The following is a 27237-nucleotide window of genomic DNA, read 5'->3' as shown; positions in this document are numbered from 1 at the left end:
CACTATTTCGAAGTTAACTGCGTGACTTTCTTCTATTTTCGCTCTACATCCTTATAACCAAACAGCCGATTTTGACGAGTTCCATGGCATCATCAATACTACTTGGGCAACCTAAGTTCCAAGCACTCTTCCTGTAGGAGCTTCGTATGGTATAAAGCATGCGAATGCTGCTCTTTTCTGAATCCAAGTTTCCTCCGGATCAAGTAACTGTATAATTCTATAGAAAGTTATGAACTTACCCACTCAAACGAAAAATCGTTTCATATGGTGGAAGTAGAAGAGAGATTTTTGATTAATTACATGTAATTCATAAAAAATATATGTATTTATTGATGTTTATTTAGACATTTTTTAACGATTCTTATAAATAGCAAAATGTATGCTTGTATGTATTCTTTTACATACAATTTTATAAATACATATTAGGGATGAATTCGTGAATTTTTAATGCGTTATAAACGCCTTTCACAATAATTTGTTTTAATCAAATTATCATGCTTTATTATGACAGCAAAACTGATAAGAATTAATTCCTGTCATAATAAAGCATGATAATATAATAAAAACAAATTATTGTGAAAGACGACTATAGCTCATTAAAAATTCACGAATACACCAAATGTACACACAATTAAAATCCAAGATTATTAGGGATATAGCTACAACTAAAAAATATTTAAAAATTACAAAGGTTACAACTAATTATTATATAAGAGCTAATAAATTAATAAAATAAAAACAAGATTTAACTATAGTATAATACAAGTGTGGTGAAAATTATATAGTGTGGTGATCATAAAGTTTCTTATTATAAATTTAAATTATAATTACAAAGTAAAAACAAAAAGAACTGCTAATCTTTGCTACTTGGATATTTCTTTTATTTTTAGTTTTTCTTTTTTTTTTTTACTTTTTAGTATTTTTTTTTTTTTAGCAGCAAAATGTTTGAAGCAAAACACGATTCCGAAGCATTAAATGCAAATATTTTACTTATTTTTCAACCAAAAAAATAAAACTTATTAAAAAAAATTTTAGAATTTAACTATCGAATTATACAATTTTTAACTCACGATAATTATTGTTTACTAATTATAAAAAATCAGGTAATATTTTTTAGGTTTTGGAATATCGATAAATATGCATTTATAATTTCTTTTGTTAGGTTGGAAACGGACAAAATTTTAAAATTTTTGTAAAAAAATTAGGGTAACAAATAAAAATATTCAAATTTATTCAGGCAAAAATTTACAAATTTGTTTTAAAAGAAATTTAAACATTTTTTTTTTTTAAGATATTAGGAAATTGTTTGTGAAAAAACAATATCGTTTTTCAAACAAAAATTTACAAATGTTTCCAAACAAAATTTAAAATTTTTTTCTAATAAAAAAAAAACAAAAAAATTTACAAATTCTTCCAAGCAAAAATTTACAAATTTTTCCAAAAAAAATTTACAAACTTTTCCAAACAAAATTTAACAGTTTTTTTCAAACAAAATTTGACAGTTTTTTAACAATTTTTGAATATATTAATATTGAAAATATTTTATAAATTAAAAAATGTATATATTTGGTTTTTATAAGTTTTTTCGTACATACAATACTTCTATATTTACAGTAAGTAGCGTATCTTCCCAATGGTAAAACACTCCAACAACAATATAACAATTTAAAACATGCTGTTGTTGTTGTTGTTGTTGTTGTTGCAGCGATAAGGTTGCTCCCCGAAGGCTTTGGGGAGTGTTATCGATGTGATGGTCCTTTGCCGGATACAGATCCGGTACGCTCCGGTACCACAGCACCATTAAGGTGCTATCCCGACCATCTCGGGAGCGATTTATGTGGCCACATTAAACCTTCAGGCCATCCCCTCCCTCCCCAACCCCAAGTTCCAGCAGGAACTTAGGGTCGCCAGAGCCTCGTCTGTTAATGAAACAGGATTCGCCGCAGATAGGTGAGGTTGACAATTGGGTCGCCTCTTAAGACAGGCATACCTACCGCGGGTATATTCTGACCCCCTAACCCGCTGGGGTGCTTAAACATTTTTAAAACATGCTAGTACTGTTTTATGCATGTTTGTGTATGTGTGAAAACATTTTTAATTTTCCGTTAAAAGTAAATATATTTGTCTCGTCTGTACTAGGCTCTTACTGCTAACATAGAAGTATGTATATATGGGTTTTTATATTTTTTTTAATATTTTTTAAAACTATTTTTTACTTGTTTAATTCTGAAAAAATAATGTATTTGTTCTGGTTGCCGTTTGAAATCATTTAAAATTTTTAAAATTTTGCTGTGCTTTGCATACGTATTTGTATATATAATGAGCAATCAATGCAATAATATTTTTGAAATATTGTGCTCTTGATTTTTTTTTTTTTTTGTATTACAGAGAAAATTGGCTTGATGGCAGGCAAATTTATAATTAGTAGGTACAAAATCAATTACTTTTTCAGAACCAAACAGGAATAATAAAAATAAACTGGATTTAAATTGATTATTAAAAAAATATATATTTATAGGATTTTGTAAGTTAAGTTTTATTAATATTTAAAAATTTGTAAAATCTGCCTTTTTAGAACTTTGTTCAATTCTTTTTTAAAAATTGTAAATTGTGTTTGTTTCTTGGGGAAATATTAAGCAACGCGACAAAAGAACGGAAAAAGCTGTAGCTGTTTATTTTTAATTTTTTTTGTTTTTTTTCCAAAAAAGGAGAAAGAAAAAATTGTTTCCAACTAAAACAAGTACTGGCAAATAAAATTTAAACATTTTTAATGAAAAAATAATAATTTTTCAAAGAATACAAAATAATAAATTTATATTTAAGGTTTTCATTTATAAATAAAATATAACGCAACAAAAAAAAAAAAACAACTTGTCATAAAAATTCTTATTTAATTAATTACTCATCTAATGGCTAAACTATTTCTATAATCTAAGTTGCTTTTCTAATTATTTTCATACAACTAAGCCGCTTGTTCTTGTTGTTTATACATATGTATTTATTTATACTATGTATGCACAGATTTTACTTAAAATTGTATGTAAATTTAGTATAATCAAAAACAATTATAATAAAAACTTAGTAATAACTATAACAACGGTGAAAATGTGTCAATAGTTTGCTTACGACTTTGTTTTTGTTTTTTGTTTTTTTTTTTTCAACATACATAAACGAGATTCGGCTGATAAGTATGCAGATTGCGTAACTGTTTTGATTATGATTTTTTTTTTATTCAACAGTACTGTAATTCCTTATGCCTCATTAAAATTATTATTTTTTAAATTTATTATTTTAATGTTTTTACGCATAAAAATGTATTTTTTTCATATTTTTTTTTTTTTTCAAGGCTCCAAATCATTTTTTATGTATTTTTTTCGTGTCAATTGGCAAATGCAAAATTGGTAAATGCAGTTTTTTGAAGAAAAAATTCTTTTATGGAGATTTAGAAGAATTTTGGTCCAAAAATCTACTTTTTTTCGCAGGCTCAAAAATTATTTTTTTGGGTATGCGTAGTGGAACTTTTTTTCCTGAGCCCAAATCTTATCGAAAAATCGATGGCGCGATATCGGTTAACTTTCATCCATACACATCGACCCAACCCAAGCTAAATTTGTTTGTTTTTTAAACGGTTTTATGTAGCTTGACTTGACAGGCTGGCTGGCTGGCTGGCCGATGACTATGCAATAATAAGAAAAACTCCGATAGGTGGCGCATGGATCGAAATATTTTTAAAAATCGTATTTGTGGTCCCATTTGGTACACATACTACATACATGAATAGAATGCGACCCATGAAAAAAAATCGAGATATTCAAAAATATCTTATTTGTAGTCCGATTTGGCTCATATTTGGAACACATAATACATACAAGAATAGAAAGAGACCTATAAAAAATCGCCGTTAGGCGGCGCAAGGATCGTGATATTCAAAAATATCGTATTTGTGGTCCGATTTGGTCCATATTTGACTAGTACCTAGGACCTACCTAATTATTTTCTAGCTTTTAGTATTATTATTACTTCATGTAAGTATTGTTTTCAATAAAACCGTTTAACTTAAAAATTTTTTTTAATTATTTTTTTTTTAGTTTTTGTTTTTGTTTTTATGTACAGGTCCCTTTTTCGCTCTTATTTGGAATCCAAATCTATAAATCAAGTTTTGGTTGTATAGACGGGGATTCGTGTTATTAGCGAGCTTTGGGCATCATTAGTCGTAGTGCTTTTGTTTAGCCACATATATGTAATTAAAATTATTTCGTAAAAAGAAACGATTGTGATCACACAAAGAAATCTATTTGTACTAGGGCACTATTGTGAATATTTGATTACAGCTAACATTGCATTACCGGCAGTTGATAGCATTCGCCAGATGCAGGCACAAGCGCATGTAATTTATAGATGTTTGATTGATAGAACAACTGATTTCTGTTGATATTTAATATGAGGCTTTTATATTTGTTGCGCAAGATGCGCAAGGGTCCGGCTCGTATTTTATATTTCTGAAATATTTCTTTTTGCTATGTTGGTTTTTTTAGTTGTGCTTTGTTCCTGTGACAAAAACAGATTTTTTTTTTTAATTTCGATACTTTTGTCAGGGTTATTTTTTAACGATTTTCTTTAATCGCTTGGCAATCTGCTTTCGGCGCTGAACCACCTTCGGTTTCTTTTCTAAAATAATTCATCGGACCAACGCAAAATTTATTGGATATAGATTTAAAAAAATGTCTCTTTTTACAAAAAAAATCCTTTAGAATAGAATAGTTCTATCTTCATTTACGAAAGTGATCTAAACTGTTGATATTCATAAAAAACAATTCAAATTTAATAGAACATTTTAAAACTAGCTAGAACGTAAAATTTTATAAACATTTCTTAAGTATTGCTAAGCATCGATAAAAACTCAAATAATAACAAATACAAATTTATACAACCGATAATAATCGAATACGACAACAATCTATAGCTTAGGTTGGGCCAGTCGGTCAATAAAGAACTCATATCAGCTTAGAAAATCAACAATAGGTAATAAATATCGCCAAAAAAATTGATTTAATGGTTATAAATGGAAAATGAGAGGAACAATTTATTAAATTCACACTAGTCAATGAATATTGAATTTTCAATCATTTAAATAAATGTTTAATTTTTTATTTGTTTGCCTTTGGAAATATACAATTTTTCAAGAAACAATGAACCTACTAATTTCTTCACAAAGCAAGAGTTGCCGGGTTGATGGCACATTTTTTTAGTAAATTTTTAAAATTGCTTTTATTTAAGTTGTATTTTATTTTTTCGTGTTTTATTTATTTTTGGTTTTATATTTTGTTTATTTGTTCATTTTTTTTCTATTTTTAAATTATTTTTAAACACATTTTAATTTTATATACTTTTAATTTGATTTGAATTTTCTTCTAAAGCTTTCCTTCAACATAACGTTGAATTATTTATGCTTTAGATCACACTTATCAGCCAGACCTTGTGGTTATGTATGTTTTTATGTTCTACGGCAGATACTAGATTACAATGCTAAAACGCTTACAGCTAATTCTTATAAACTAATAGCATCTTTTTACGATTTTAACTATGTAGTACCAATAATAATACTTAATATTAATTTCATTAAATTTAAATCTGACTTTTTTCTTCTTTTTTTTAATTACAGCTATGCTAAAAATACAATACTATCGCTTTACATACATAAGTGGAAATCAAACTGCAATGAGGAACGCATACTAAATTTACTTTTCGTAAGCCCTTTTTATTTATTGAATATTTTTTTATTTTAATCAATTTTATTATTGTTGTTTTATTTTTTTTTTAATATAATTAATATTTTTTTTTGAATGCAGCTAAAGTGCATTCATTTCTTTGCATTTCCCTTGCTGCTTTGTCAATGCCACATTTTGCTGCTTCTTTTTTGATTTTTTTTTTTTTTGACGACAAATTAACGTAGTCTTACTTAAAAAATATTTATTATTACATAATACCTAATAATCATCGCACAGACTAATACCATTAAAATAAAAATAAAATTTAAAGTCAATGAATATTATATTTTCGGTGTTATTATTAAATTTTTTTCTATACAGAGGAAACCAACAAAAAGACTTAATATTTGCGAACTCGTACTGAATTGTTTGTTCTACAAAGTCAAGTGTACTTTGTCTGCAATGACATTTCGCCGTTGCAGGTGTTGCTATTGCATTCATGTACATATTATACATTATATTATATATATTTACTGGCAATGTTACTTTTTTAGTTTAAAACATTCCAAAATTTCATGTGCAAACACATTCATATAAAAAACAGCAAATGTTAGCATGTTTCTAGGCGTCTTTGTACTATTAAATTCATTGCGCGCAGCTGGCGCTTGCACTTGTGTGTGCAAAACACTTAAACATTCCACACAGAGAAACCTTCTGTCCCATAACGCACTTTAACGACTCAGTCTTTTGCCATTGCGCCCACTACGCGTTAACATCATTGTTGTTACGCTACCACCACTTCCACTACGTAGAGCAGTTGTACGTTTGCCATACGATGTTGGCGGTTGTGTAAGCGGCACTGTGGTACCGCCGCACATAATCAAACTATTCGTTGGTGTATTGACGCTAAGACCACAACTACCATTACCGGCATCACCACTACCGACCACTTGCTTTGTCATAAGTAGCGCATGTGCGCGCAGACGTGAAGCTGTTGTCACACCAGCTGCTCGACTAAGCACTTTATTGCTAGGTGCTGAAGCTGACGCTGATGGCAAGGTATATGCGCATATGCCAGTGCCGCTACGTGTCGCCTTGCCATAATTGCTGTATTCGCCACGTTGACTATTGACACCGCACATCAGACTTGTGCTGGCAGCATTGCGCGTACTTAGACTCCGTAAATTGTGTCGTTCGCGTCGAATTAATGCTGTTGATGAGGATACAAGTGTACTCCCACCACCGCCACCTAAGCTGCCTTTTGTACGTCGTGTTGTCGATTGTGCGTGATTTGATGCTGCGGCAGCTACCGCCGCTGCTGCAGCCACTGCTAAATGTGAAACTTTACGTGAACGCAAATTGATCACATGCGAAAAAGCAGCTTCCAAATTATCTGCATTTGCCGTAGTTAATAATTTCTCCGCTCGCGCCCTACGTGAAGTAGTGCCTCCGCCACTGGAGCTGTTGCATGCACTATGCGCGTTGTTATTTCTATTCATTCGGCTGTTTTGATTCGCTTCACTGCTGCGTTGTGCCCGCTGTTGAGCTAAAGCCGAGTTGTTTTGCATCAAACTAACAGCAGTCTCATGCAAAAATTGTGTTGTAACGCGCCGCATTGTTGTAGTGAGCGATGCTTTTGCTTTCAAGTCTTTGGTGAGCGAGTTGCGTGTACGTAGAGTGCGTTTAGAATAATCAACATTGCCGCTGTTGCTGCGTAATTGTCGTTTCTCAAAAACTGAAACAGCACCGCAACTACCGCTACTGCTGCTGGCATGTGCCATTATAGTTGCGCTATTACAGCGGCGATTGCGACAATTTGTATTTGTTGTAATTCTGCTGTTGCTGCTGCCACAATTATTGGAGTGAGCATTTGACGATTGGCTTTTGTTGTTGTGGTTGTGGTGATTGTTGCTTGTGCTGCTAACCGCACTCAAGACATATTCGCTGTAGCCTTCATAGCGTCTTCGTTTGCTCATTTCATGCGATGATTGCGTTTCAATAAAACGCGCATTTTCATTAGGAATATTTGGGAATTGTGTCTGTGAGCGCTTAAGCGAAGTTCGTCCAGGGCATACTTTGGGTGTACGCGAAGTGAAATCAAATGTTGTAACTTTGGGTTTTTCCTTACTGCTCATTGCTGTTGAAATTGTACCTGAGGGAGCGCTTGATAACGCTGAAGTAGCTTTGCTTTTGCGGTAATGTGAAAGTGGCGGTGATTTGTGTAGCACCAGTGGATGTCTTCCCACGCGCTCCCACTTCGGCGCGTCAACTTTTGGTTGCAATATTTCAATCTTTTCGATTTTTTCAATAACTTGCGCTGAAGACTCCTTTTGCGCATTTGTAGTTACCGCATCACTTTGCTCGTCATAGCTTGATGATACCTCATTGATTTGTACGCTTGTGTCTTTAACTGTTTGCGCTGTGTTAGCGCTCGCAGCTTGTTGTTGATCGACACTATCAGACTCTTCTTCTATATACTCTTCCACTAAAGCCTCTTCAACGCTCTCTTCTAAAGCTGTTGTTTGCAACACCTTCTGCTGCTGCTGTTCAGCATCATCCAATTCAGAATTACTTTTGTGATCCAACTTCGTCGCCTCCTCAAACGCATTCGTAGTGGGTTCATTTGCATGTGCTAACTGGCGCTGCATTTCTAGCCGTCGCTCATATGCCACTCGTTGCTCTTCTTCACGCTCTTGCTGTAAGAGGGAGCTCAATTCGAGTGGCTGTTGATGATCAGCTGTATAGTCGATAAAACGATTGATTGTACCTAATGGCGCACAGCCGGGTTCCCAAGTGAGCGCCTCTTCCAACTCCCGCGCCTCTTGTTGTGTTAGTTGCGGCTCGGACGGAGTATGACTTTGCACGCTTTCATTGTGACTCTGCGCCTGTTGTGAAGATTGGCTGTGCTTGTGATGATTATCATTTTGAGGCCGTTGTGGCACATAACTGGCACCACTGGTGTCATGCGTTTGAAATATTTTAAATGTTTGTACACCACCATTGCAGCGTTGCTGTTCGCGTCGTGTTTCCAATTTCGTTAAAGAATAACCTTCTTCTTCAGACATGCATTGTTGTTGGTATAAGTGTTGCTCTTGTAAAATCTCGTTCGTACCACTTATTATTTGGCAATTTGAATTGGAATTAGAACTATTTGTGCTATCATGTGACATTTGTTCATTCAAAAATGAATGGTATGATTCAGCAAATGTCATAAAACTTGCATTTCCTCCACTACCTAATTCATTGCTTACATCACTCGACGCATTAGAATTCGATGTGGTGTTGTTAGAGCTGCAGCTGCTACCGCTGTTGTGATAATACGCATAACTTAACGATGTCGGTGCGCCATCGACTGCATTTTCATCACCAACATTTGGCATAACACTTGCACAGTTATTTACAACACTACCATCCCCATCATTTGATATAACCTTACTGCAAATGCTAACATCACTTGATGTAGATGTATGATGATTATAATCGCCTGCTGCGCATTCCGTTGGACGCTCCTCCCAACTCCAATTATTCCAATATGTTACATCACCATTATGATATTTGGTGTTCTCGCCACCACAATTATCTTCATGTTGTTGTTGTGCTTGCAATGATGCAATCACTAACTCTTCATCTAGGTAGTAATCGAAATCGCGGAATGCATCTGGCATTTGATGCTTTTCAGCAATTTCCTCATAGGAAATACCATAGCAATCGTGTGCTGCGTGCATTTCTGCGCACATTTCTGTATATTCATAGCCATAATTGCCGTACGGTAAGCTATCATTATATGGATGCATATTTGTGGTAGCATGATTGCTACATGCTGTTCCTGTAGCTGCCTCACTACAAGGTGGATAGAGTATAACTGTGACAACAGACGTATTATCGGCACGCATTTTCTTAGCAGACCATGTTTTTAAAGCACGCTCCACTAAACCTTTGCTCGGATTTGTCCATTCCATATTTGCACCTTCAGTGCTTGCATATGCTTGTAAACGTTCATTGATACATTCTCTCTCGTAAACAGTGTCGACTGCTTCTTGTGGTGTGACTACATTCCATAGGCCATCAGTGCCGAATATGAGGCATCTGAATATATGAATAAATGGTCAAGGGGTGAGTACAGGCACGAATATTTATTAATCAATCAAAAAATCAAAGAATGAAGCCGAAAGTGGACTTCTAACAATCGTCTCACTTGTCAGAATTTAATTAAATAGTAACAATTAGTACATATTTAAACCTTTTTAAGACCGATTAATTTTTAAACCCTTAACACCCCGAAGATTTTTGGGGTCAGGCTAGTACCTTAGTGGTGCTTGTTACCGGAACGTACCGATCTATACCCGGAAAGGACCCTCGACATCGAAAACACTCCCCAAGGCCTTATAAAGCAAATAGTGGTTCAGCGTTAAATAATTTACCAGTAATTCGACTCATCTAAAAGCGCTCTAAACATATTTTTTAAACCGTAACTAACTTTGAAAAAAAATTATATACCAAAATCAGAGTTATTTTTAATCAGCTTCATTTTTTGTAAATACCAATTAATAACTCACTTGAATGTCCTTGGATTAATTTTAATAACTTGCACATCTGGATCTGGACTAACAACAAATACATTACGCATGGAATTATAACTCCAAAGATCACCTAAACTACGTGCCACAGCCAAGAATGGCACTTCATCCACAGGCGTATTGCAACGTATTGGTCCACGATGGCCAGCTGTTGGAAGAGCGAAAAAAATTTACAAGTTTTAATATATATTTTGATGCAATTTTACACATGTTCACTCACCATTGCGCGGCCGATTCCATACAACGCGGGGTACACCGGATTTAACCACAACTTTGCCACCGGAGCGTTGTATACGCGCACGTTCCTCGACTGATTCAGGCTTATGATCCACCGTTAATTGTTTGGCACGCCAAAATTTCTCATCCTCATTCTGATAGCCCAATACAATGCCAGAATCACCAACATGTCCAATATAAATCTTTTCACGACGTATAAAGGCAATGGTGGCGGTGGTGCCCGCTGTACTTAGCAGGCCATTTCCTGTTTTTGGCCAATTTTCTGCAAATAAAAAGATATAATATTTACAGTAAAAAAGAACATTCAAACAAGTATGTACTTAGAAATGTTCTAACTAGTTAAATATTTCAAATAACACCCAACTATGCGCCCACTTCACATCAAGAATACCTAATCAAAACAAAAGCGGCAAATAACAAAAATTATCGTCACCTATCAACACACCTTATCCATTTACGAAAAAATTGGCCACCAACTGCGGCATTCCTTCACATTGAAGTGGTTGTTTTTACCTTTATTGTTTACATCTGCGTTCCTCTTCATAAGCAAACAACAAGGTGCAAGTGGTTTTATCAGCTGCATAGCGTAATCAAAAGTAAAAAAAAAAAAACAATAACAAGAATGAAATCCAGAGAAAAAATCTCGAAATCAATGAAGTGGTATGAGAGAAAGTGACAAATAATGAGAACAAATGTTTTGCAAATTCGTATGAGGGCAATATGAAAATTGCAGCACGATTGCAAAGGTTCAAAATGTATTTCAACATATCTACATATACATATGTAGTCTAGGTGAATAACACAAATCAAAGCAATTAACACCACCATGTGGGGTATTACGGCCATGGGTATGGGTAGAGATAGAACTTTTAGAAAAAGTATCGATACCGGTACTCGTATAAAATACTCAGATCAAAGTATCGATGCTGGTACTCGATCTAAGTGAGTACTTCGGAATTTTTGCCAAAAGTGAAGAAATTTCTTTAATTTTTACGAAAAGTTAAGAGAGTTTTTTTTTTTAAATGAGATCGTATGGTTTGAATTTAATAAAAAGCCAGTAAGGAAGTTTAAGTTTAGATGAAACTGAACATTATATACCCATTTGTGTGCTCTTACATATATTTCAAGGATATATTTAAAAAGAAACGTCACGAACATTAAACGATTTAAACGAATTTTGATCGATTTATGGTCTTTAAAAACATCTAAATTTTCAGTTAGAAAAAAGTGTTCCTAAATGGCAGTGGTTTGGCTAGCACTACAAGTGTATTTCTCCCATGAAAAGCTTCCCAGTGAAAATTCATCTGCCTTGTAGATGCCGTTCGAAGTCGGCGAAAACATGTATGTCCATCCCGCAAGTTTGTAGAAAAAATTAAAAGGAGCCTGACGCAATTTGGAAGAGAAGCTCGGCCTAAAATCCCTTCGGAGGTTATCGCGATTTTCCCATTTTTGAAAGTAGACGTGGATATGTCTGACGTTGACCATTTTCGAATATCAATATATCGTCGACGATGCTGTAAAAGCTGCTAATTCCATCCACCAAAATTTCATAGTAGAAGGAGAAAAGCAGCTTTTCATAATTTTGTTGGAGTTAGTGATTCTGCACAACAAACACAAACTTTTCTTTTACCACCATATGCAGAAATCGTCTGCCATTCCACCAGTATCAATCAAAGTCGGTTTAAGTTAAATGCGGAGCTTTTACGGCGTCGTCCACGATCTCAGTTTATGCTCAAATTGTGGTGTTAATGGACTCAATTTTGTTGATCTTAAACATGTAGACCATCGGCACATAGTCAAGTATCGAGGAAAAGTATCGATATTTTACTCAGTACTTGAAAAAAAAGCATCAAGTACGAAATATTCGAGTATTTTTGGAAAAGTATCGATACTACTCACTCAGTATTCGTATCGTTCTATCACTAGGTATGGGTGAGTGACTACATTCCTGAACCAAAAAGGATAACTATTTTTAAAATCTTTGTCTAAACGACAATAGCGCGATTAAGTGAGTAGAAAGTTTTCGTTATTTTGTTGAAATAAATATGCAACGCATGCATTCGACTGGATGTAAATTTAATTATCGAATATATACCGCAGACTTGAGATGTGTGACTAACAAATATTAAAACTATATATATATATATATATATATATATATATATATGTGATTGCCACGAAAGTGTTGTGGCATGAAATTGAAGTAATGTTTAGTAAATCATTTTAAAAATCGCAATAAACTATTAGGAATAGACAACAAAGCAAAAATTATAACTTTAAACGAGCGATTCTTGTATATTTGTATATTCGTATATTTGTATGTTTGTATAACCGAACGATCTCGGGAACGGCTCAACCGATTTAAATGAAATTTGGCAAAGAGATAATGTATCACCTTCTACGACTTTCTACCTAGGTGTTGTCACTCAGAATGTTTCACAAGGTTAAAAAAAAATGACTTATCTTGTTTGGTTGATTTTCCGACAGGGTGGACAAATGATGTATATTGGAACGATTTTCCGTCATCCCTTGTCAAATTTGGTTTTGAGACAAACCGGTTTCGGCGTTGTGCCATCATCAGTGTCGATTTTCGTTCTGATCTGTTGTTGTCATTTGTCCTGTATTTATAGTTCGTAGGTATATGAGCAGGTATTGTCAAATTGATGCTTGTGTATATTTAGTTATGTGTATGTGCTGTGTGTTCGTTCAGAACCGAGGGTGGTTTACTAATCGATTTGTGTGGCTGACTGGGTTAGGTAGAAATCTGTGATTTTAGTCGTTTGACCTTCTTTGTCGGTTTTTTGTTTTGGTGTGTTAATTTTTTTGTGTTTATTTGTTGTTGTGCGTTTGTCTGTTGTACCTGTGTGATTAAGTTGTTTCCTGTAAACAAGTTTTAAAGGCTCGAATATTGTGTCAGAAATGGTGTTTATCTGTTCGTTTATTATTCTACCGTCGAATGTTTTCTGTTAGTAGATTTCCATGTTTTCGAGTACGTTGAGACGTCGGCCCTTTTCTTGTATGTGAAGAACCCTAACTGTTTTATTGATGTTTGCTGGGGAACATTCATTCTCGACCATGTGATTCGCGAAGTTAGACTCGGGTATAATATTTGGATTCCGTATTTTTTTGTTGTAATCTCTAATTGTTCTCTGAACCTCGTTCTTATTTGCCGTCCTGTTTGTCCTATGTAACTATGCTGGCATCCGCAGGTAAGCTTGTATACGCCGTGGCTGCTAAACGGATCCTCTGAGTTAATGTTAGTTCTTAGTTTTCGCCCTAGATTGTTCGATGTTTTGAATGCTGTGTTAATGTTGTATTTTTTAAAGAAATTTGCCAATTTATATGTTGCTTTTCCAGTATATGTCATAGTAGTCCAGCTATTATTTTCTTTTTCATTATTTCTTTTTGCTTCTCCATTTGTCCTTCTGAGCTTATCTACTAGTGCTTTTTTATATCCGTTGTTTGCAGCGATATTATATATGACCTCAAGTTCTCTCTTATATGCCTCTTTTGTAAGAGGTGTTCTTTCAAGTCTATGTACCAAGTGCCTTAATGCTGCATTTTTATGATGTTGAGGGTGATTTGAGGTATTGTGTATTATTGTGTCTGTGGCCGTTGACTTTCTATATATGTTATAGTTAAATCTTTTGGCTTCTTTATCAATATTTATCGTGAGGTCTAGATAGTTGATTCCTCCGTCTTTTTCGGTTTCCATTGTAAATTTTATATTGCCGTGCTGTTTGTTGAGGTACTCCAGTACGAGCTCTTCGTTATTAGTAGTTAAAACGCATATTATGTCATCCACGTATCTAGCATAAAATGACACGCCTAATTTGGACTTCAGCTCCTGTATGTACTTTTCTTCCAGATTTTGCATGAACACTTCCATAAGAATTGCTGATGTGGGGCTTCCCATTCCAAGACCGTTTGTTTGTCTATATATTTTATTGTTGAATTTAAAATAGTTTTGACGTAAAGTGGTTCTTAGCGTATTTGTGATTTGCATACTTTTCACTTTGTTTTTTGTGTTATGAACTATTGTTGAGCTAACTATGTCCAAAGTCTCCGATAGTGGTATAGATGGGTATAGATCTTTTATGTCAAAAGATACCAATTTGCTGTTTCTTGTTAGCTCTACGGTCTCGAGTCTCTCTATTAGTTCTGTTGTGTTAGTTATTGCATATTCGTTCCTTAGCTCCAGAGTGTCTATCAATATCGTTTTTAAATATTTGGACAGTTTGTAACATGGTGCCGATTTAAAATTAATGATGGGCCTCATTGGCGTGTCCGGCTTGTGGATTTTTGGTAGCGCAACCAGTGGAGGAGCCGAAGGGTTCATTTGGACCAATCTATGTGCCATGTTAGAATCTACTATATTTGTTGCATTTTTTATAGCAACTTTGATTTGTTTTTGGTATTCATCTGTGGGATCCTCTCTCATTCTACGACATTTCATTTCCTCTATGAGATCCTCGGTTTTGGATATATATTGCTCTTTTTCGATTAGCACAGTGGTGTTTCCTTTGTCCGCTTTCGTTGTGACAATATTGTTTTTCCTTAGTTTATGCCGTAGATTCTTTATTGTTTTCTCCTCTGTATTCGGTTTTTGTCCTTCCTGTTCTTTCACCTCCTTTCTTATGATTTCCCTGCACATGTGTCTTGCGTGCTCCTGTTCTTCCTGTGGTATCAATGATATTGCGATCTCCGCATCTACAATCGCTTGCTCTGTTCTTCTTACTGTATTCTGGTCCATGATATTGTGCTTCAGGCCCTTTTCGAGAAGTTGTGCCTCTTCCTTGGTAATGGCCACTGTTGTGAGGTTAACGAACTTGTCATGAAACTGGTGAGTGTTTTGGTTTTGGTTACCCTCTCGTCGTCCTGCCAGCTTGTCCAATTTACAGGAAACAACTTAATCACACAGGTACAACAGACAAACGCACAACAACAAATAAACACAAAAAAATTAACACACCAAAACAAAAAACCGACAAAGAAGGTCAAACGACTAAAATCACAGATTTCTACCTAACCCAGTCAGCCACACTAATCGATTAGTAAACCACCCTCGGTTCTGAACGAACACACAGCACATACACATAACTAAATATACACAAGCATCAATTTGACAATACCTGCTCATATACCTACGAACTATAAATACAGGACAAATGACAACAACAGATCAGAACGAAAATCGACACTGATGATGGCACAACGCCGAAACCGGTTTGTCTCAAAACCAAATTTGACAAGGGATGACGGAAAATCGTTCCAATATACATCATTTGTCCACCCTGTCGGAAAATCAACCAAACAAGATAAGTCAGTTATTGCTTGTCAGGCTTTTAACTTGAACGCGAACGGACTACTAACAATTTACAAGCGACGCCTACTGAAAATATATAAAGCAAAGGCGAGCATTTGGTTCAACAAACAATGCCTGGAATTGAATGTTACTCCGAAATTCGCAAAAATAACAATAAAGGCAAATACCAAATCTAGCAGGAAAACAGTTAAAAAAGCGGAAAAGGATTTTTTAAAATATGAATTGGAAAGCTTATACTCGAAGAAGGATGAGATAAATGCCGAGTTATTATCTATCCATTTAAGATTGGCAGAACAACTACCTACGACTGTATTAATGGAATGCTTCGACCGCATTAAGACAGAGGTCGATCAGGAACTACAACAAAAATACAGGTCGCTGAACCGAAAATTGGACAAGCTGGCAGGACGACGAGAGGGTAACCAAAACCAAAACACTCACCAGTTTCATGACAAGTTCGTTAACCTCACAACAGTGGCCATTACCAAGGAAGAGGCACAACTTCTCGAAAAGGGCCTGAAGCACAATATCATGGACCAGAATACAGTAAGAAGAACAGAGCAAGCGATTGTAGATGCGGAGATCGCAATATCATTGATACCACAGGAAGAACAGGAGCACGCAAGACACATGTGCAGGGAAATCATAAGAAAGGAGGTGAAAGAACAGGAAGGACAAAAACCGAATACAGAGGAGAAAACAATAAAGAATCTACGGCATAAACTAAGGAAAAACAATATTGTCACAACGAAAGCGGACAAAGGAAACACCACTGTGCTAATCGAAAAAGAGCAATATATATCCAAAACCGAGGATCTCATAGAGGAAATGAAATGTCGTAGAATGAGAGAGGATCCCACAGATGAATACCAAAAACAAATCAAAGTTGCTATAAAAAATGCAACAAATATAGTAGATTCTAACATGGCACATAGATTGGTCCAAATGAACCCTTCGGCTCCTCCACTGGTTGCGCTACCAAAAATCCACAAGCCGGACACGCCAATGAGGCCCATCATTAATTTTAAATCGGCACCATGTTACAAACTGTCCAAATATTTAAAAACGATATTGATAGACACTCTGGAGCTAAGGAACGAATATGCAATAACTAACACAACAGAACTAATAGAGAGACTCGAGACCGTAGAGCTAACAAGAAACAGCAAATTGGTATCTTTTGACATAAAAGATCTATACCACTATCGGAGACTTTGGACATAGTTAGCTCAACAATAGTTCATAACACAAAAAACAAAGTGAAAAGTATGCAAATCACAAATACGCTAAGAACCACTTTACGTCAAAACTATTTTAAATTCAACAATAAAATATATAGACAAACAAACGGTCTTGGAATGGGAAGCCCCACATCAGCAATTCTTATGGAAGTGTTCATGCAAAATCTGGAAGAAAAGTACATACAGGAGCTGAAGTCCAAATTAGGCGTGTCATTTTATGCTAGATACGTGGATGACATAATATGCGTTTTAACTACTAATAACGAAGAGCTCGTACTGGAGTACCTCAACAAACAGCACGGCAATATAAAATTTACAATGGAAACCGAAAAAGACGGAGGAATCAACTATCTAGACCTCACGATAAATATTGATAAAGAAGCCAAAAGATTTAACTATAACATATATAGAAAGTCAACGGCCACAGACACAATAATACACAATACCTCAAATCACCCTCAACATCATAAAAATGCAGCATTAAGGCACTTGGTACATAGACTTGAAAGAACACCTCTTACAAAAGAGGCATATAAGAGAGAACTTGAGGTCATATATAATATCGCTGCAAACAACGGATATAAAAAAGCACTAGTAGATAAGCTCAGAAGGACAAATGGAGAAGCAAAAAGAAATAATGAAAAAGAAAATAATAGCTGGACTACTATGACATATACTGGAAAAGCAACATATAAATTGGCAAATTTCTTTAAAAAATACAACATTAACACAGCATTCAAAACATCGAACAATCTAGGGCGAAAACTAAGAACTAACATTAACTCAGAGGATCCGTTTAGCAGCCACGGCGTATACAAGCTTACCTGCGGATGCCAGCATAGTTACATAGGACAAACAGGACGGCAAATAAGAACGAGGTTCAGAGAACATATTAGAGATTACAACAAAAAAATACGGAATCCAAATATTATACCCGAGTCTAACTTCGCGAATCACATGGTCGAGAATGAATGTTCCCCAGCAAACATCAATAAAACAGTTAGGGTTCTTCACATACAAGAAAAGGGCCGACGTCTCAACGTACTCGAAAACATGGAAATCTACAAACAGAAAACATTCGACGGTAGAATAATAAACGAACAGATAAACACCATTTCTGACACAATATTCGAGCCTTTAAAACTTGTTTACAGGAAACAACTTAATCACACAGGTACAACAGACAAACGCACAACAACAAATAAACACAAAAAAATTAACACACCAAAACAAAAAACCGACAAAGAAGGTCAAACGACTAAAATCACAGATTTCTACCTAACCCAGTCAGCCACACAAATCGATTAGTAAACCACCCTCGGTTCTGAACGAACACACAGCACATACACATAACTAAATATACACAAGCATCAATTTGACAATACCTGCTCATATACCTACGAACTATAAATACAGGACAAATGACACAACAGATCAGAACGAAAATCGACACTGATGATGGCACAACGCCGAAACCGGTTTGTCTCAAAACCAAATTTGACAAGGGATGACCGAAAATCGTTCCAATATACATCATTAAAAAAAAATGTTTAAGAGATATGCCGATATGGGTATCAAACGAAAGATATTTCACTCCGTATTACTATACGTACATTTTTGAGTAGGGTTGCCATTTAGGGTTGCCACCTATTCGAAATTAAAAAAAAATTGCATGAGATATGCCGATATGGGTATCAAACGAAAGGGTTTTCACTCCGCATTACAATAGGGACATTTTTGAGTAGGGTTGCCATTTAGGGCTACCACCTTTTCGAAATAAAAAAAAAAATGCATGATATGCCGATATGGATATCAAACGAAAGTTATTGCACTCCGCATTACAATAGGGACATTTTTGAGTAGGGTTGCTACCTATACATACATACATACATACATACTCCGCATTACAATAGGGACAGTTTTGAGTAGAGTGGCCATTTAGGGTTGGGGTAGTTAGACGAAATAGTACTCTATTTATTCGTATTCTATTAAAGCTTTAAAGGAGAACATTAAAGTTAAAAATCTTCGTAAAAAATCTTACACATGATTCGACTTAATTTTCTTAATTTCACACACGCTAATAAAATTGAAATGCAATATCAAGGCACCTTGGAAAATTCTATATTTAAATTCATATTTTTGGCAAATATGAAATGAATAATTGCAATCTCTCACAGATTACTATTAGAAAGATTTTTCACCATAGCAAAAAGATATCTCACCATGGTAATTTGCTACCGTTGAACACTAGAGGCATATGTTCAATTTGAAAACGACATCTAACCATTTAACTACTTACCAACCGATGGCGCTTAGGGAAGTAAGTTGACTTTTAATTAAACTAAGTGATAGTTGTCATAACTGATAGTTGTCATTCGTGAAATTTACAAGTTTTTGGAATGTAATAAAATTGTGAAACTTTCATAGTATATAACGAAACAAGTTTTTGAAATTAATAATCGGCGCGTGAAGACACTCGACCTAAATAACTTAGTTCTCGATTTCACTAATTGTCATAACAATCCCTTATACTACAGGCTGGAATTACCTATTTCAAATTTTTCATTCCAGTTCATTTTGCGGTTAGTGTTTGATATGTTTTTGAAATCTATTTTTAAGCAAATCAAATATTGGTAAGTAAAAATATATAATATATGTACATATAAAAAAGGAGAGTTTGATTAATGATGACATGTTGAACAAAGTATGTTATGCGGCATTATCGAAAATTGCCGAGCAAAGATCGGTCGCCCAAGTACTAATAAATTTAAACAAAATACAAAAAAAAATTTTTTAATTAAAATTAACACAAAAAAATAGACTAACAAAAGAAAATGCAAAGAAACCAACAAACATAAGTACATTTTTATAAGCTTTTATTTACTTTCAGTTGGCTGTTATCTGTAATCAAATCTTGCAAGTTAAATTTGATACACTTCCCGGTGTCCGATTGAGCTGAAATTTTGCACACATGTATCTCAACATGCTGAAAGGTTGCTAAACATTTCTTTCGAAAATCTTTTAAAAGTCAAAACACTGTCCTTCCTCCAAAAATTGATACACACGAAGGAACCTGACTATCTATATCGTAAGCTTATTTTTCTGCAATCATCAAGATTGGTGCTTCTTCTTAAGCACATCAGATACCGCTCGCTAACCTCTGAGCGCCAATTCTTTGTTACTGCAATACGTCTTTGGAACTCGCTACCTACAAGTATTCGACTCTTAAGTAATGCTCTGCACTTCAGAAAAGAGCTAACATCATTTTTTAACGACTCTTAAACTGGATCTCAAATTGTTGTTGTTAAAATGTTCATTTCTAAGTCCTTTCTCTGTGTCTTCTTTCTTTATTTGTTAAATACTATTCAATCTATAACCAGCCAAAGGTTATCATCACTACTGCTGTCTTTTAATATTTATTTACTACTTTTCTTTAGTTTTAAGATTTACATTTACATACATAAATATTTCACTATTGTCCGTTATATTTAATTTAATTTGATTAATCTAATTTATTATTATTATAAATGTTCAATTTTTATAGCTCATGCTATTCATGACTAGCACTGTTAAATAATTTGTCAAATTTGTTGTGCTAGGAACAAATTTTCAATTAAATACATACTAGAGATATACGCCGCCGATAAACGCCGCCGATAAACGCCGCCGATAAACGCCGCCGCCGCCACCGATTTTGGTCGTTTTTCGCACGCCGCCGCCGAATGTTAAAAATATCGGCGCGGTGGCGCGGCGTCCGGCGCGTTACTATATTTTCTACTCGTTTAAGACTGTTTAGGCCATTTATTGTTTATGTCAAAAATTGGTCGGATATGGTCAAAAGTGGTATCAACGGATGCGCATCACTGCCAGTTATAAGAAACTAATTGCGAAATTTAACTCTTTATGACTATTCAAAAGTTATTTAAAATAACAGGCGCTTTCGATGTTAGCTTAACACGGACTTTGCATCACCCAATTCAGCAAGTTATTAAAACAAAACACTAAATGAAAAGTTATATAATAAATTTATATGCTCACTTTGCATTAATGAACAATTAATTCAAATAAAATTACCCAAGGCGAACATGTTTTTAAATTGTCCTCTAGAATAAGCGAAATCAGTGACGCAAAATCCTTTAGTAGGTTCTAGGGCATAAACACTTCTTTGAAATTATTCTTACCTCATACTTAAGTTGAGGATATATGTACTTATGAGAACGGTTTGAAAAATCACTAAGTATTGCATTCAAACATATGTTAATTATTTGCGAAACTATACAATAGCGTCTGTAGCGGTTTGATATTTCCTAAAGTTGGCGGCCCTATCCAAAACTAGTCCCTTGGAGTGAATCACATTGATTATAGCCTATAAACCAAGTTTAAATATCACCTACACGTTACGGCTCCTTTTACAAATGTGAATACGTAGGCACATATATATACCAGGTGAGGCTTTGTCCTTCGCAAGAACACTCAAAGTGGTGAAGCAAAAGCTTTCCCAAGACAGTGGAACTAATGACCGTGTGTGATACTACCCTAACGTAGTGGACATTCGAACTTGTCCGAAAACTGAAGCTACGCTGTCATCCATAATGAGCTCCTTTATCGTAAGGCCGGAAAACAGTAGTTAACAACATTCAACTTAAAATCCGTCAACTTTCATTCTAAATTTGATTTAACGAAGACTATTGAAATCAATGTTGTGAACACAAACGTCTGCAATCTTTGGTCTACATTTTAAAAATTTTATCCAGGGTCCTTGTAAAGTTTTAATTATGTAGATGCGCCGAGGATTATACGATTTTCACCCATGACGCAATGACATCCACTTAGACTGCTTATGATTTCGAGGGCGGCATCCTTGGCCGAATAGTCACTCCCTAACGTTTCAAGGTGTTTCTCTTGTGTAGCTCGGCAGCATAGCGCGACAAAAGCATCCGTTGGAAAGTCTTCGGAGCTACACCTAGAGCTTCTAGGAAAGTGACGTCGACGAAGGTATGAGTTCGAAGTCGCAGTCATATAGCTTCTGTACTGGCATATGGTGTGAGGCTCAGGAGGTGTGGTAGCGACTGGTGGTAGGGATTCCTACTGTTCGCACATCGGGAATTGTAGCTCTTAAATACAGCCGAAAAAACGCCACGAGAGTCATGAGTATTAATAGACCATTAATAGCAACTCTAAGTCGCCTTTATGCGTGACCGCCAAGGAGCGACAAATGATTTAAAGAAATTGTGTTCGCGACGATTATTAGGAGTTAACCCTAGGTGAAACTACGCTTTGCACGAGATATACAGGCAAAAGTGTGACTATTATATTTATCTCTATTTCTTTTCAGCAGACGTAGCAGTACCAATTCGAAAGACCGCCTACGCCGCCGCCGCCGGTATATAATAGAGCCTACGCCACCGCCGCCGATAAAGTGATCGGCGTAAACCTCTAATACATACATACATACATACATGTATAACTCCGATGCAATATTACTTTGCGAGAATTCGATAAATTAATCGATAACATAGTTATCGGTAAAGATTTGTATTCACAAGGGAATAAAAACATAAGTCCTCAAGAACGCAGGTAACTTCGCTTTGTTTGTGTATGCAACAAACGTAGAAGTTAGGCTGTTATCGCTAAATGTTGCATACTTTTTGTTGCATACTTTTCTGCGCACTTGATTTTGTTTTACAGATTTTTGTCGATGGAACAGAGTAGAGATCTACAATGAGTAGTTGTAAACTGAACGCGACATAGGCAAACTCACAATAAAATATGATTTTAAGTTAGTTAACACTCGAATAGAAGAACTTGACTGTTCAAAGTTGACTTCGAAGAAACCTTGTAATATTGATGCATTAAAAGAAATGGATAGGATGAGAAACGTTACAAATAACTATGTAAAGATTATATAACTAATTTAAACAATATTTTACCCTACTAAAAATTTAAAAAAAATCATATTTAAATTAAATTTAAGAAAAAGGCTTTTCTAAGAAAAAGCTTCTATTACTTCTTAATAAAACGAACTAAAAAGAAACAAGTAAGGAAGGCTAAGTTCGGGTGTAACCGAACATAACATACTCAGTTGAGAGCTATGGAGACAAAATAAGGAAAATCAATCTGGGGTAAGCCTGGAATGTGGTTGTATAACATGTGTATCAAATGAAAGGTATTAAAGAGTATTTTAAGAGAGAATAGGCCATAGTTCTATGGATGAACGCCATTTAGGGATATCGCCATAAAGGTAGACCAGGGCTGACTCTAGAATTTGTTTGTACGATATGGGTATCAAATGAAAGGTGTTACTGAGCATTTTAAGAGGGAGTGGGCCTTAGGTCTATCGGTGGACGCCTTTTCGAGATGTCCCCATTAAGGTGGACCAGGGGTGATTCTATAATGTGTTTGTACGATATGGGTATCAAATGAAAGCTGTTAATGAGTATTTTGAAAAGGAGTGATCCTTAGTTCCATAGGTGGACGCCGTTTCGAGATATCGCCATAAAGGTGGACCAGGGGTGTCTCTAGAATGTGTTTGTACGATATGGGAATCAAATGAAAGGTGTTACTGAGCATTTTAAGAGGGAGTGGGCATTAGGTCTATAGGTGGACGCCTTTTCGAGATATCGCCATTCGGGTGGGCCAGGGGTGACTCTAGAATGTTTGTACGGTATGGGTATCAAACGAAAGGTGTTACTGAGCATTTTAAGAGGGAGTGGGCATGAGGTCTATAGGTGGACGCCTTTTCGAGATATCGTCATTAGGGTGGGCCAGGGGTGACTCTAGAATGTGTTTGTACGATATGTGCATCAAACGAAAGGTGTTACTGAGCATTTTAAGAGGGAGTGGGCATTAGGTCTATAGGTGGACGCCCTTTCGAGATATCGCCATTAGGGTGGGCCAGGGGTGACTCTAGAATGTTTGTACGATATGGGTATCAAACGAAAGGTGTTACTGAGCATTTTAAGAGGGAGTGGGCATTAGGCCTATAGGTGGACGCCTTTTCGAGATATCGCCATTAGGGTGGGCCAGGGGTGACTCTAGAATGTGTTTGTACGATATGGGTATCAAATGAAAGGTGGTAAGGAGTATTTTAAAAGGGAGTAATCCTTAGTTCTATAGGTGGACGCCTTTTCGAGATATCGCCATAAAGGTGGACCAAGGGTGACTCTAGAATGTTTGTACGATATGGGTATCAAACGAAAGGTGTTACTGAGCATTTTAAGAGGGAGTGGGCATTAGGTATATAGGTGGACGCCTTTTCGAGATATCGCCATTAGGGTGGGCCAGGGTGACTCTAGAATGTGTTTGTACGATATGGGTATCAAACGAAAGGTGGTAATGAGTATTTTAAAAGGGAGTAATCCTTAGTTCTATAGGTGGACGCCTTTTCGAGATGTCGCCATAAAGCTGGACCAAGGGTGACTCTAGAATGTTTGTACGGTATGGGTATCAAACGAAAGGTGTTACTGAGCATTTTAAGAGGGAGTGGGCACTAGGTCTATAGGTGGACGCCTTTTCGAGATATCGCCATTAGGGTGGGCCAGGTGGACTCTAGAATGTGTTTGTACGATATGGGTATCAAATGAAAGGTGGTAATGAGTATTTTAAAAGGGAGTAATCCTTAGTTCTATAGGTGGACGCCTTTTCGAGATATCGCCATTAGGGTGGGCCAGGTGTGACTCTAGAATGTTTGTACGATATGGGTATCAAACGAAAGGTGTTACTGAGCATTTTAAGAGGGAGTGGGCACTAGGTCTATAGGTGGACGCCTTTTCGAGATATCGCCATTAGGGTGGGACAGGGGTGACTCTAGAATGTTTGTACGATATGGGTATCAAACGAAAGGTGTTACTGAGCATTTTACAAGGGAGTGTACATTAGGTCTATAGGTGGACGCCTTTTCGAGGTATCGCCATTAGGGTGGGCCAGGGGTGACTCTAGAATGTTTGTAGGATATGGGTATCAAACGAAAGGTGTTACTGAGCATTTTAAGAGGGAGTGGACATTAGGTCTATAGGTGGACGCCTTTTCGAGATATCGCCATTAGGGTGGGCCAGGGTGACTCTAGAATGTGTTTGTACGATATGGGTATCAAATGAAAGGTGGTAATGAGTATTTTAAAAGGGAGTAATCCTTAGTTCTATAGGTGGATGCCTTTTCGAAATATCGCCATTAGGGTGGGCCAGGTGTGACTCTAGAATGTTTGTACGATATGGGTATCAAACGAAAGCTGTTACTGAGCATTTTAAGAGGGAGTGGGCATTAGGTGTATAGGTGGACGCCTTTTCGAGATATTGCCATTAGGGTGGGCCAGGGGTGACTCTAGAATGTTTGTACGATATGGGTATCAAACGAAAGGTGTTACTGAGCATTTTAAGAGGGAGTGGACACTAGGTCTATAGGTGGACGCCTTTTCGAGATATCGCCATTAGGGTGGGCCAGGGGTTACTCTAGAATGTTTGTACGATATGGGTATCAAACGAAAGGTGTTACTAGCATTTTAAGAGAGAGGGGGCATTAGTTCTATAGGTGGACGCCTTTTCGAGATATCGCCATTAGGGTGGGACAGGGGTGACTCTGGTATGTTTTTGTACGATATGGATATCAAATTAAAGGTATTAATGAGGGTTTTAAAAGCGAGTGGCCCTTAGATGTATATGTGAAGGCGTTCTCGTGATATCCACCAAAATGTGGACCAGGTGATCCAGAAAATCATCTGTCGGGTACTGCTAATTTATTTATATATGCAATACCACTAACAGTATTCCTGCCAAGATTCCAAGGGCTGTTGATTTCGCCTTGTAGAACTTTTTCATTTTCTTCTACTTAATATGGTAGGTGTCACACCCATTTTACAAAGATTTTTCCAAATTTATATTTTGCGTCAACAAACCAATCCAGTTACCATGTTTCATCCCTTTTTTCGTATTTGGTATAGAATTATGGCATTTTTTTCATTTTTCGTAATTTTCGATATCGATAAAGTGGGCGTGGTTATGGCCAGATTTCGCCCATTTTTTATACCAAGAAAAAGTGAGCTCAGGTAAGTACGTGGGCTAAGTTTAGTAAAGATATATCAGATTTTGGTCAAGTTATTGTGTTAATGGCCGAGCGGAAGGACAGACGGTGGACTGTGTATAAAAACTGGGCGTGGCTTCCACCGATTTCGCCCATTTTCACAGAGAACAGTTACCGTCATAGAATCTATGCTTCTACCAAATTTGAGAAGGATTGGTAAATTTTTGTTCGACTTATGGCAATAAAAGTATTCTAGACAAACTAAATGAAAATGGGCGGAGCCACGCCCATTTTGAAATTTTCTTTTATTTTTGTATTTTGTTGCATCATATCATTACTGGAGTTGAATTTTGACTTAATTTACTTATATACAGTAAAGATATTAAATTTTTTGTTAAAATTTGAATTTAAAAAAATTTTTTTTTAAAAAGCGGGCGTGTTCTTAATCCAATTTTGCTAATTTTTATTTAGCACATATAGAGTAATAGTAGTAACGTTCCTGCCAAATTTCATAATGATATCTTCAACGACTGCCAAATTACAGCTTGCAAAACTTTTAAATTACCTTCTTGTAAAAGTGGGCGGGGCCACGCCCATTGTCCAAAATCTTACTAATTTTCTATTCTGCGTCATAGCGTCAACCCATCTACCAAGTTTCGTCGCTTTATCTGTCTTTTATAATGAGTTATCGCACTTTTTCGGTTTTTCGAAATTTTCGATATCGAAAAAGTGGGCGTGGTTATAGTCCGATATCGTTCATTTTAAATAGCGATCTGAGATGAGCGCTCAGGAACCTACATACCAAATTTCATCAAGATACCTCAAAATTTACTCAAGTTATCGTGTTAACGGACGGACGGACGGACGGACGGACGGACGGACGGACGGACGGACGGACATGGCTCAATCAAATTTTTTTTCGATCCTGATTATTTTGATATATGGAAGTCTATATCTATCTCGATTCCTTTATATATGTACAACCAACCGTTATCCAATCAAACTTAATATACTCTGTGAGCTCTGCTCAACTGAGTATAAAAATAAAATTAAAGAAAAAAAACTTTTTTAAAAATAAGCTTTTATTATTGGTTAATAAAATTAACTAAAAAGTAAAAAAGAAATAAATATAA

The 27237-nt window shown here is 35.8% G+C and overlaps 2 protein-coding genes across 6 annotated transcripts in view; one reads left to right on the top strand and one right to left on the bottom strand.

Annotated features, from left to right (window-relative positions):
- Window positions 1-285: 285 nt before the first annotated feature.
- Pp2C1 (protein phosphatase 2C) overlaps window positions 286-27237 on the bottom strand; it is a 36093-nt gene continuing 9141 nt past the window's right edge. For all 5 annotated transcript variants that reach the window (XM_067781041.1, XM_067781042.1, XM_067781040.1 and 2 more), the window contains exons 3-5: window positions 10506-10784; window positions 10265-10433; window positions 286-9794 (exon numbers count right to left, since the gene is read on the bottom strand). In XM_067781041.1, the coding sequence (XP_067637142.1) occupies window positions 6440-9794; window positions 10265-10433; window positions 10506-10784 (3803 nt within the window). In that variant the 3' untranslated portion in view covers window positions 286-6439. The remainder of the gene's footprint in view (window positions 9795-10264; window positions 10434-10505; window positions 10785-27237) is intronic.
- Window positions 5677-27237, top strand: part of ctp (cut up) — a 130120-nt gene continuing 108559 nt past the window's right edge. The window contains exon 1 of the mRNA XM_067781052.1: window positions 5677-5747. The gene's annotated coding sequence lies outside the window, so the exon portion shown is untranslated. The remainder of the gene's footprint in view (window positions 5748-27237) is intronic.

The sequence above is a fragment of the Eurosta solidaginis genome, chromosome 4 (genome assembly GCF_040869045.1).
Source record: "Eurosta solidaginis isolate ZX-2024a chromosome 4, ASM4086904v1, whole genome shotgun sequence".
In the NCBI taxonomy this organism is placed as follows: Eukaryota; Metazoa; Arthropoda; class Insecta; order Diptera; family Tephritidae; genus Eurosta; species Eurosta solidaginis.
This window is presented reverse-complemented; position numbering and strand designations above follow the sequence as displayed.